The 13,654-nt window shown below is 41.6% G+C and overlaps 1 protein-coding gene across 1 annotated transcript in view; it reads left to right on the forward strand.

Moving 5' to 3' along the window:
- The first annotated feature begins 1,270 nt into the window (after window positions 1-1,270).
- Window positions 1,271-13,654, forward strand: part of LOC139442679 (protein phosphatase 1 regulatory subunit 27-like) — a 36,540-nt gene continuing 24,156 nt past the window's right edge. The window contains exon 1 of the mRNA XM_071223554.1: window positions 1,271-2,179. Coding sequence (XP_071079655.1) covers window positions 2,008-2,179 — 172 coding nt within the window. The 5' untranslated portion in view covers window positions 1,271-2,007. The remainder of the gene's footprint in view (window positions 2,180-13,654) is intronic.

Raw genomic sequence — 13,654 nt, forward strand, 5'->3', positions numbered from 1 at the left:
CCGCCGTGATATTGCTGGAATATTGCTAACAGCGGCGTAAAACCATACTCGCTCACTCACTTTAGAGCTGGAATATTGCTAAAGCGGCGTACAGTTCACCTCACTCCCGCGGTTTTACAAAGTATACTTTTTCTTTTGTTATGTATTCTTTGTATATTGTTGTATTAGGTACCATATACCATATAAAATGGATTATAATAATATATAGAGCGGTTGTGTAGTCAAGTGGTTATAGCGTTAGTTGGTCGCCTTTGAGAGCCTGTTTGCTTCCCACATAGGTGGAAATCCCAATCGAAATGGTCCTCTTCGTGTTGATGCTCGAATAGTGGTTTGAATGGCGTAAAACTCAATGCATCCATTCCAATGATAACATTAACAGTTAGGGACACATGAAGATCCGGGTTAGAATAGGTCTTGAGAACCCATGCTTGCCTTAAAAGGCGACTATGCTAGTGGTAAGAGGCGACTAACGGATTCGGGTGGTCAGGCTCGCTGATTTGTTGATGCATGTCATCGTTTCCCAATTGCGTGGATCGATGCTCAGGATGTCAATCACTGGTTTATCTGGTCCAGACTCGATTAATTACAGACCGCCGTCATATAGCTGGGATATTGCAGAGTGCGGCATTAAACAGCAAACAACCAAACAGACAAATCAGTGAAACTGTTATTGAAACTGAATTAAATAGGACCACAAATGAGCCTGCCTTTCTAATATTAGACATGCCATTACTCTTTAAAACTCGGGGTGGTCGGGTGGCCAAGTGGTTAAAGCATTCGCTCGTCACGCCGAAGGCCCGGGCTCGATTCCCGACATGGGTACAATGTGTGAAGCCCATTTCTGGTGTCCCCGGCCGTGATATTCCTGGAATATTGCTAAAAGCAGCGTAAAATCAAACTCACTCACTCACACTCTTTAAAACTCACAAACAATATTAAATTTTGATTATCGTTAGAATATGTTTTTTTAGATTCTGTATATTTAGTGTTTTTATTGCATCAGTTTTGCTACTAGCTAATGTTTATTTGTGTTACATATGAATAATTGATGCTTGTGTTGCAATGAATAATGTAATATGCCACACTCTTTCTAGCATTTACCGTCAAAGCTTTTAGCAGGCTGTGTGACCATATGGTACACATAGTCACAGAAACCTTCAGACAGTCTTGAAGCGACCAATCAAATTCATTATTACAAGCACCATAGCCAATAGGCATCCTTGTAAGTAGCGTCACGGCTGATTTGTTTTACAACCAGGTATTGGATTTCTTGCAGCACTGAGAAGACTCGGAGTGAAAGGCAGCATTCCCGCGCTACATAGGATGTGAGTGTTGACACACGCCTCGAGAAGTGCTCGCTAACTTGGAGTAAGTTGAACGCTCCGCGTTGATCGTTTCCCGTTCTACGCGTAACAGAACAGCTTGGCGGTGCTACTAGGAGAGTGTAGCGTTAGTCGTGTTTGTGTATTTGGTGGCATCTGCGAGATAGGAATACCACAAGATAACAGTGATAGTCCGGGCCAGCTATCTTACCACCAAGGGGCCGACAGCTTTGCAGGAGGGGGCCAGCGCATCGTAACCTTGTGGCTGGAGAGTGTGTGGTGTTTACAAAGATCCATAATTGAAGATATACGCGCATTGAGCGCGGAGTGTTTATGCCGAGTGAGTGTACTCGTTCGCTATTACAGAAGCAACTGTGATCGAGTGCAGTCGGGAGTCTTCAGCTGAGCGCTGTGGAGAGACTAGCTAATTAAGCAACTCGCTTGCTGTTATTCCATCGCCGCTTTCGATTTTGTTTCTGAAGCAGGAATCAGCTGATCGCTTTGTGACGACGAAACAAAGAACAGTGCTGCCAATGTCGTTCTTTGCAGGAATCGGGTATTGTGTTACTGTGTGGTGAAAATCGGTGAAAATACATCAGTGTGCAGGGCTATCGACTTAAGGAGGAGAATACAGGCGTTTAGCCTGACCAAATAGCCATTGTCCGTGTGTTGTCTCAGAAGGACAATGAGTCGAAGGGCTAGTTTGTTAGCTAAACAGAATAAGTGCAAACCCAAAGTTCGATTCCCGGATGAGTTGGTGTTTCTGGATAACATAAAGGAGAATGACCTGAACGCTGTCAGTACTATGTTGAGGCGAGCATCGCTCAAAGTCAACATCAACGAAATCAACGATGTAGGTGAGTACACATCGTCGTCAATGTCATCGGTTGTTGTAGTCTCAATTTTCAGCCAAGTTAAACGACAGCACCTCACACTGGCACACCCTGAACATGAATGTCACGAGTCTCTCTCTCTCTCTCTCTCTCTCTCTCTCTCTCTCTCTCTCTCTCTCTCTCTCTCTCTCTCTCTAAATATATATGTTGTTGAGGTATCTACAAAGACATCAATGTCCATATCATAATTGTGATAATCAATATTTTAATCACCATGATGGTGATGATGATGATGATGATGTAATATCATCTTCATCATCGTCGGTAATATCAGAAAACTGAAAACTTATTGACATAACTACGATCATCGTTTTCAATGTTATCAACATAACATCATCATCATCATCATCATCATCATAGGTATGATTCAAATTATTAACTATTGAGACTGAGCCGTTACGTCACGATGCGATGTCGCCAGTGCACCTTCCCGCATCATGCAACATAGCCAGGTGTAACGAATGATTCGTACACACGTTCCCTCGCGTAATCCTAACAATAGACAAATGCTACTGTATTCACATCGTCACAATGTAATCACCTACTTTTACAGGCAATTATAAATCAGCATGAAAAATACACTTTGTTTTTTACGTTAAATTAGATCAGCATGTATCTCTGTTGATCCCGGCTACATCATGTATTACAGGTGTCGATAATGACGTCCTCGTTACCTGGCGCAGTGTAAACTAGGTTGACGTCGTGTTGACGATATTACCAATGCACCCCAACAAATACACATTTCATACCACAATCCAGTGGACGGTTGTTGTAATTCGACCGCTAGAAAAAACCTATTGTGGTAATTACGACTATATACTGATTGAAGAAAGAAACGGAACGGTTGTAATTAAACATACTTGAAATAACCATTGTTTGGATTACGACAATAAAATTTGGATGAAAGAAACGGAACAGTTGTAATTAAACAACTTGATATAACTAGTGTTACGATTACGACTATATACTGATGAGTGAAAGAAAAGGAACGCCATCACTCTCGTTATCTCGAAGACAGAGCAGAAAGGAGATGTTTGAGATAACAGTTTCGACACAGCAGTTATGGTTTATCTTGCTTAGGATAACGTCGACACATGCGATGTATGGGGTACCACAGTGTAGTGTGTACGTATCATATATTCGAAAAATTGTAAATGTAGAAATCAAGAAATTGACACTATTGATCAAATAGATGTTTGTATCCACTTTAGGGGCGGTCGGGTAGCCTAGTGGTTAAAGCGTTCGATCGTCACGCCGAAGACCCGGGTTCGATTCCCGACATGGGTACAATGTGTGAAGCCCATTTCTGGTGTCCCCCGCCGTGAATTTGCTGGATTATTGCTTAAAGCGGCGTAAAATCAAAGTCACTCACTCACATTGTATCCACTTTGGCAGATATGGTGTCTACTTATGGTGGATTTCAGCCAACGGTTAGATAAACGATCGTTGAATCTCAGAATATCTGAATCACAACTGAACCTTTTTACCATGGTCATCTACGAGGTTCGTTCGTTCGTGAGTGATTATTGTTCAACTCTGCATCAGCAATATTGCAGCTATTCGACGAAGGCTCGTTTAGGTTCCACACATTGTTTGTAAACAAAACTTATCCTTCAAAGACAAATACCAACCCTGCAACCCAGAAAAATCATATTACTAATATACTGATGGAAACGAATAAGGAGACAATGACAAATGTAGAGGCATACGCTCTACTGTCAGTATATTTCAAATAGCTGTGTCTAAAACTAAGTGTTCCCATATTCATTTCCATCAGTATATTCCATGTACAACGCAAACTATGTTGTTATATTTGTTTTATCCCTGTAATAATTGCATTGTAAACACCGTGAACACGGTGCCCTACCCTCTAAGATACACGAGACTTGCCTCTAGAATTGACTGGGGGACATCCTTTGTCTTGAAAAAACACGTGTGAAGGGCTATTGCTGTTTGCTATAAACAAACAACGTATTTAAAAAGGCCATTAGCCTATTTATCTTCATCTTAACTTATATTACAGAGCGTATTAGCTAGCAACAGGTTACCGGATCTTTAATCCATGAAGGAGATACCCTCGTCAACAGATTAGCAACAACTGGAGAAAACGTTTAGAATATGTCAGTCTAAATTTAAAACTTGTCACTTGTTGGGAACGACATGGTGATGATTTATTGAAACAATTGACATCAATGGTTGTCAACAAGACCTGTTTGTTTTGTCTGTCTTCGCAGAAGGTTTCAGTCCAGGGACAACATAGAAGCTAGGTTATTGTAACAACTTCCTACAGTTTACATAAATTCTATTTATCTTATCATACATCCTATGTCCTTGTCAATATAAACAACGGGAACTATTTGCTAAACAAACATCGCACATCTTTTTAGATCAGGAACATAAACATACGAAATTCATTCTTGAACAGTTTGATCATTTTTAAATAGGCTTTCCTATTAATTTCATTCAAGATCACACATGGATCCGACATCTTGTTTCTTTCAATAGCTTCCAAGAACGGAGTACTGTTTGTCACGTGACAAGCGTTCTTGTAATTCTTATCAGAGTGGGAATTACACCGGGCGCGATAATGGACGCTGACGTAGGCACAGCAGTCAGTGCAAGATTCATACAATAGATCACTTCTCACTTTGTGGTGTTTTGGGGGATATCTTACAAAGGAGTCTGATTTTAGTAGATATTTCTAGTGATAATGGAACTAGTTTTGCTGCTTTCACTTCGTCACTGTAAACAATATCGCAAATTTCCTTTATAAATCTCATCGACAAAAACACTTATAATGACATTCTGAACACGATGCCAATAAAAAAAGTACATCACATTGTCAGAAAGTGTTGATTGATTCAGAAGCTACGGAATATTACATGACAAGTATCTGTTTTGTTCTAGAAGCGACTACGTTCTACAAACATTGTGCCTTCAATGAAAATACCTTTACACTGTTAAAATAGCATTTGTTATTAAGAATTACAAGGCAGTTGACTATTGTGTTCTTCTGTTCTATTGTGTTCTGCACAATCAAACATTGTTATTGTTTGTGTATTTTGGGTATACTGCTCATAAACAATAACATAAGAGATGCCTATCTTGTTGACAGAGAAGGCAACCGCTCTGTAGTCGCGACGCTTATAAGTCAAATACATAAACCGTGACACAATTCAGAATTATTGATGATGGAAGGCATGCGAAACCAAGGTGATGAAAGTAGTGATTGATGGGGTGTGGGGGTAGTGAGGTGGGTGAGCACTACTACCTTTTTAAAGCATCCTTAACATGTACACGTACAAAAATATAACTTAATCGTTGCTGATATGTATAGAAGGAATACAAACACGAATTATATTCATACATACATACATGTTTATGTTACGTACAATGTTTTCTTTTTGATAAATATGATTAACGTAGCTCCTTTTAAGCAGAATATTCATATTACAACGGACCTATATAACAAGTCCGTGATATTACCAAATATAAATAGTTTAATTTTACTTATATATGGATGTTATACTAATGAAAACAAGTTAAGAAACACCCCAATTGTAAGCTTTTTAAGGCTGTGTGTTGCAATCCCCACCAACCTTGACAAATGAATCATTCATTGTCATATGAAAAAAATCTGGTGTTCTTTAAATAAAAGCGACAAACCCCTTTCCATATTCATTAGAAATATTTGCCAAAAACTGGGGTTGATTGTACGATTAACTAGTTTTGGGGAGTACATATACAGTCCATCACTTAACCCAAGCGGTATTGATACATGTACTCAATTAATGTACTCAGTGCATGTACTCAAACTAAACTCGACTTGCGTGCCATCCATTTCTTCGTTAAATTAAAATCCACACTGAACTCATTACATCCTCAAAAGAAAAAAAACTGTCCATTGTAGCCAATTTAGCATCAAACAGAAGATGATTAAGGTTTAAATATAACCACAGACACTATATATCGACTGTGCGCTACGTCAGGGCTGCACTCGATCAATGGAGGTTGTTGAACTTTTCCCCTACCTACTGGCGTTCTCTTTCATCTCCGACAAAACATTCACATCTTTGTTTGAGTGGTTTCACCTTGACCGTCGAAGCTGCCCACAAATGTACATGTCCGGCTCATCTTTGGCCCACCAATTACCCCGTTCATTTATCTACATGTCCAGGGGAATTCCCCGGTCACTCAGATCGTGCTCCTGTAATGAAATCCGAATCGATCGGATGTGTGAAGTGTCCAGCCACGTATGTGTTGGGGAGAGGAGGGTCAGATGATGGCTCAATCTGCTGGGGGTAATGTCCATGTACACTTGACCGGTGGACTGTGAAATGGGAAGATTATTGGGTGAGGAAATTGGTTTATGGTCTGGTTATTGTCGTCTGCCCCTCCAAGATATGCGAGGGATGGGGTTGTTCATTATACGGGTACTGTAGCCGTGGAGACACGTGCTGCTTTATGTTCCTGTCTATCCTCATTGTGTTCCTCAAAGTGTTCATCACTGTGCTGTTTAGTATTGTTTAGTATGTGTTCCTCAAAAGGGGGGACAGCAGACTAGTGGTTGAAGCGTTCGCTTGTCACGCCAAAGACGTTGGTTCGATTCTGGTCTATATCTGGTTTTATTGCTTGAATATTGCTAAAAGCGGCGCCAAAACCATACGCACTCCCCACAAGGGTCTCAGCAACCTCTGGACTTTTGATATATATTTATTAATGTCAACTATATGCTCCTACTAGGGGAAACGACCTTCAGGATTATGTGGCAGAATCGGTTCCGAGAACTCCTTAAGAGTCGAAACAACCTATTTTGAGGATCGGGTGGTTACAATGTCTGACCTGGCTGATTGCATTGCATCGCACCTTGTTGCTCGTGTTGTCAACCACTGGTTTTGCAGACTCCAAACACGACCAGAACTACGGACTGCGGCGAAAACGCCGTACAGTCAATTCTTATTGTAAATAATATCCATTAATATTCCAAAATACGCGTAATGGTTGTTTAAAGCTACTTATTCCTGAAAACTGCTGTGGGTGAAATCTGTTTTAAGAAAAAATGAACACCGCAGAATGACGAAGCTGTCGTTACGAGAAGAAGCTAATCACTCCTCTGTAAAGAAACAAACGACGACAGTTAACAGCATAAACATACCTCGCATGTATGATGGCTTTTGACCGTCGGGAATAAACAATTTTCCGAGACACCCGGGGTAGAATTTGAGATATTCAACATACATAGGTTCCGTCCTAGATTTATGTTCAAGAGGGACCAGGGCGTTTCACAAAGCGATCTTAGCAATAGGTCTATTGGTACGACAGTTTTATCGCTAACATCATATCGCGGATCATATTCCCAATAGATGGCCATGGGCACAGCTTGGTACGCCGCATTGTCTGAACTCTTGATACCAAGTGAGGGTATATTCCCTTAGTTTCAGGCTTCTGTTCCAGAGGTCAGACTCACTCGTGAAGATGTGGGTTAGAATTGATCTTCAGAAACCCATGCTTGTCATAGAGGAGGCTATGCGTCTCGAAAGAGGAGACTATCGGGATCGGGTGGCCAGGCTCGCTGACTTGGTTCATGCATGTCATCGTATCCCTTTTAGGTAAAACGATGTTCATGATGTCAATCATTGGATTGTCTGGTCCAGACTCGATTATTTACAAACAGCCGTCATATAGCTGGGATATTAATTGCTGAGTTCGGCGTTAAACACCAAAGAAACAAACTCAGCTACGATCGTTGCAGTTTATAAGTTTAGCTTTCGTACTTATACGACCGTCACGCCACTGTGAAGATCCATGTAAGAATTTGTCTTCAGCAAACAATGCTTTTCATAAGAGGCGACTCACGGGATAGGGTGGTTAAGTTCGATGAGTTGGTTGCTCAAGTCCCATGTGCGTAGATCGATGCTCATTAATCACTGTTTTGACTGCTCCAGACTTGATAGTTTTTGCTTTAAAGAACAAACAAACGGCTGTCTGGTGTAATGGGATCCCACAATAAAGAAGAATGGCATTGTAGTACCTTCACTCGTTTAAAATTCAGACATCGGTGCAACATGTGCCACGATATCTTGTTGTTACTCGCCGATATAACCGTGCAATTTTACATGACGAAGAACCCTACCAACACATCATGGTTCATCCTCGATTAATCAGTGTATTATATTTCCATTCCATGAGGATAATTACTCTGGATCCATTCGTTACCAGAATTCATTTTAATCGGATTCGAATGAAAGGATCATTGATGCTAAAAATAGCTATCCAATCGAATAACTCATGTGCAACAGACATCCTCTGGAAAATTAATCAAAAGACAGACGGAGATGGTGACGTCACTACAACAGGACGATATGTTGGCGAATGAGCACTTATGACAATTGCCTTATGTTCCTGTCTATCCTCAGTGTGTTCCTCAAAGTGTTCATCACTGTGCTGCTTAGTATTGTTTAGTATGTGTTCCTCAAAAGGGGGCAGTAGTCTAGTGGTTCAAGCGTTCGCTCGTCACGCCGAAGACCTTGGTTCGATTCTGGTTCATTTCTGTCCCCGCCGTGATATTGCTAAAAGCGGCGCCAAAACCATTCGCAGTCCCCGAAAAGGGTCTCGGCAACCTGTGGACTTTTAATATATATTCATAAATGTAAACCAAATGCTCTTACACGCGAAAACGACGACCTTCAGAATTACGTGCAGAATCGGTTCCGAGCACCCCTTAGGAGTCGAAACAGACTTTTTTGTGGATCGGGTGGTTACAATGTCTGACCTGTTTGGTAGCATTGTATCGCACCTTGTTGCTGGTGTTGTCAACCATTGATTTGAAAAGACTCACGTCATCTTGTCACAACCAGTATACTGCAGACAATTATGACAATAGAATGGAGATATGATAATCGAGGGCGACCACATTCTTTCTTTCGCACAAGCCTCGAACCCCGCTGCAGCTGTCTGTGGAGAACCCGCAGCTGGGACAGTTGGTAACACGATCATGAGAAAATCGAATATAACCCAGCCTCCCAGTGTTTACCAAGGCCGGCCGGTAGGTGTTGTGATGTAACACACAGCCCTTGCTTCAGAGGCGCTACAGGTGGACGTTCAGCATGGAAGTAAACACCCCAGGGAGACACAGGCGAGCAACAATGAGCAGCTCCATATGGTCGATTGAGTAATCATGACTGGTCGGGATGTAACGGGTTGTTGCTAATACCGCTACAGAACGTGTGGATTATAATGCTGCATCTGTTTATTACGTATGTGGATACCCGTGAAGATCCGGGGTAGAACAGGTCTTCAGCAAACCATGCTTGCCGTAAAAGGTGACTATGCTTTTCATAAGAGGCGGCTAACGGGATCGGGTGGTCAGGCTCGCTGACTCGGTTTAATGCATGTCATCGTATCCCAATTGCGTGGATTGATGCTCACGATGTCAATCAGAGGATTTTCTGGTCAGACTCAATTATTTACAGATCGCTGTCATATACCTGGAGTCATGTCGCACAAGTGTTGTGAAGTACATACAGTGACTAACTAATATACACTAACGTGTTCAAACCTCCCCATCCTGGATGCACGTAATTATGACACTTCTACATGGCATTAAGTCATTTTAAGGCTAAACCTACCCCCATTTGTAAGGACTTCCTTTATCGTCTGTTTCTGTAAGAATGAGACCGCCTATGAGGTCTAGTGGTAGTGCGTCCGCCCGGAGAGCGGGTTCGATCCTCGGCCGCGTCTTAGCAAAAGATATTTAAAGACAATATTCATTGTTACCCTGCCTGGCGCTCGGCATTCAGGGGATACAACAAGGATAAGTCTGCTCGGAGTCAGTATACTGTGTCAAATTTGGGAATCCATGTTAAATTGCGGCATGGTATTTCAGTGTGTTAGCACTATAAAATCGACATTCATTCGGACTAGTACAAGCAGACACACACACACACACACACACACACACACACACACACATACACACACACATGCATGCACGTTGCTATATAAGTGCAACAATGTTGAGACGCGACGTTAAACCCCAATTCACCTCACCTCTCCTGTAAGAATGAAGGCCAGCGACCAATATTAACAGCTACAAGATTGCTCCAAACATCGAACTTCCAGAGATACATAAGTTAATCCATATCTCTAAAAGTATTGACATAATACACGTACATAACCTGTTGTTTGACGGTATGTTCACTGGTACTTGACATATTATATTAAACTTACGAGTAGAATGAATATTTACGAATATGAATAATTATGAATATTTGTAAGGGTTATCTACAGTCAAACATGCACAATATTTAAGGACAATCACCATAGACAACATAGTTTGGGAGAAATGTTTTTACTTTCAGGGAACGTTTGTAAGTAAGATTTAAACTATTTTTTACTACATCTTTGAAACAGTTAGCAAAACTAGAACAGATGAAGTATCAAATATTTCGAAGTATGGAATGGGTCTAAACTAAATGATTGTATTATGCCAACAGTATCTGTTTGACTTCTGTCTCGGCATTTGCATTATTTTCGCATTAGAGTTCGCGGATGCACTTGTTCTTCTGTAAATTTTTGGCATGGTGACCTACTTCAACATTAACAGTTAGACTTGCCGTAGACCACAAGAATACGTAGCTTTAAAAAAAGAATATTGACCCATGTTTCCTACGAGACCGAAGGCTCTTCCGTTTGTTTGTTTGTTTGTTAGTTGTTTAACGTCGCACTCAGCAAAATTCTAGCCATGTGACGGCTCTGCGACCTCGTAGGATACATGAGTTAAAAAAATGTTTTAAAGCTACGTATTGCGGTGCAAAGTTCCTGTCAAATCCAGGCCTGTCTAGGCAATGTTTTCACCGTGCCCAATATATACAACCATCGTGACTCATCAATACTGGTTGTGGGTGAGTGAAACAAAATTTAAGGTCGTATCGGCAATATAAAGCCACGATTTGGTGTTCCCATAGCATCTCTGGTGTGTCATCGTTAATACATGTGCAGCATGTTCCTGGGTCAACAACGCATCTTAGGAAATCCCAGACGAATAAAACCAAGATCTGAATTAATTTCTCCTCTATTTTGTTGACCGCCACCACGCCCAACACTTAATCTGATGGCTGGTGTAATGTACTTAACCATTAGCTGAGAACCGCGCCACAGCTTCTATATTACGGAGCCTGGAGCCTGCCGTCTGTTCAATTATATAGGCCTTCCATTAAAGACGTGCCAGATACGATGTACAGTGTTATCATCTTAGCTGACCTACATTCATCCTCATCAAAGGATCATCCATACTGTTGATGAGGAGTTCCGGGGAACAACAGAACCCAACTGCTGCAGCTTCTAGTTATGAACGTCAGTTATGTTCATCCCATAGCCAATTTGTCATTATTGCTACTGATGCAAAGTCGGTCAATTGTTTCTGGAACATTAACGATCAACCTCCCTGCCCTGCATAGCAATCAGCGAAGTGTGGACTCGGTAAAACCAGATGGAGATGACGTTAACAACGCACGTGAGTGGCGAGCGTTTTAGAGGTCGTGTGGAAAAATACGTCAATTTACAGTGTTTTCACGGTGGAGTAGAACCCGGGGAGAGGGTGTTATCACCGAACACACGTATCGCTAGACTACCCGACGATGTCAGAAGTATTAGTTTTGTCGTTTGGGTAAGATGGGGTTAATCCGCCCCCGCAGTGGTTCTTTCCTGATCAAACATTTTGTTTGACCTTCTAGACTTTTGATAGCTTGAGCTCAACCTGTTGCAGCAGCTAAATCCCGTGTAGACCTTCTTAACCTCTTTTACACATGTCAACATTTGAAGCAAGGATGTGCTATCGATGAGCATGTGGTTATTGACGCTGTAAAACTTTTTTTAGAATAGGCAAGCATTATAAGTTTCATTGAGACGTTAAATTGTAACTCACTCACTCACTCACTCTTTGTTAACAGCGTATACAGTGACCAGCATGATTGTGTCAGGTGCGATGCGGAAATACTTTACATTACGGACAAAAGCAAGGCTGTTTCTTTGCTCCATTTAAAAAAACAACAACACACATTTGGAACAGGACTAACGTTTAGTCTCTAAAAATATAACATATTGATAATAACAAACAACTCCATAATTTTATATTGAAAAGGAGACACAAATCTAGACTTGCTTCATTAAGCGCTATAGCATTACGGTGAGGTGTAGTGGGGTGGGGGAACATCATAATATGGACTGTGAGACAGACTAAATTGAAACCTGCAGCAAGGGCAACCCAATAGCCTTACACTCCTATCATCTACCCATAGATATAGTTCCCCAGACCCGCCCTAGCCCCGACCCCCAGGGAATAGGATATCCATTGAATTAGCATCGACACACCAGCTGCATGTGTATCTCCCGCGTAGGGTCTGGTAAGGTCAACAGCCAGCAGTTGTATGTGTGCTGCTTCTAACTGATGTCTGAACGTGTCTCCAGGGAGGGTGGGAATTTGTAATTCATCCAGTTTTCGATAAATTTTTTAGTTCCAACACACAAAGGATAACAAAATATACTACTCAAAAGAAGTTAAAGAACACCCGATTTTTTCATATGACTATAGGGGGCACAGGTGGCCCAGTCGTCTTAAGGCGCCGCGATTCGCTGTGCAGAGTTGCGTCCCCTGGGCACGCCAGGAACCTATGATCGTGGGTTCGAATCCCGGTTCGCCCCGATTATGTTTCTAGGTTTGTCAGCACCATACCCGTGCTCGTGGGTTTCACCGAAGTGGTAAACGTCTGAGACCTGAATCACTTCGGGCTTTCCTCCAACATCAAGCTGACACGCCGTGATATAATTGGAATACTGTTAAAAGCGGCGTTAAACCCAACTCACTCACTCATATGACTATAGTTGATCTATCATGTCATGAAAAATTAACTACAGTCACTTAAAAGATATGCTGACTACTGTTCTTTAACTTCTTTTGAGTGGTATAAATACATCGACAGCCCGATTAACTACCTTTGTCCGGAAACCCGGTTTATCATTACTGGTAGAAGTGAGAGTGAGTGAGTATGGTTTTACGCCGCCGTCCATCCACATCACGGCAAGAGGACACAAAGAATGAACTTCAAACTTTAACCATAAGGGGATTCGAACCATGTTCCTCGACGTGAGGACCCAACGTTTTAACCACCAGGCTATCAACCACCTGTGTAGAAAGGTCTTCATATATACAAAGGTCATTACTCGTAAATATGAACGGTCAACGCCAGAGAACAACCAGTCTCGAATATCCGCCGAAACAGATTCCAATGGGCGTAAAAGACATATTAGTGGTGAAAATGATATGAATGGATCTCTGAAAATAAGTGATGACACCAGGTGTACGGTCCGGTTTAACAGGGTTCACTGTAGATAAAATGCTGGGTTCTTAAGGCAGCATCTGTGTCGACCAGAAGTGAAAAT

Source organism: Haliotis cracherodii, unplaced genomic scaffold (genome assembly GCF_022045235.1).
Source record: "Haliotis cracherodii isolate W230 unplaced genomic scaffold, xgHalCrac1.p SCAF_5, whole genome shotgun sequence".
NCBI lineage: Eukaryota > Metazoa > Mollusca > Gastropoda > Lepetellida > Haliotidae > Haliotis > Haliotis cracherodii.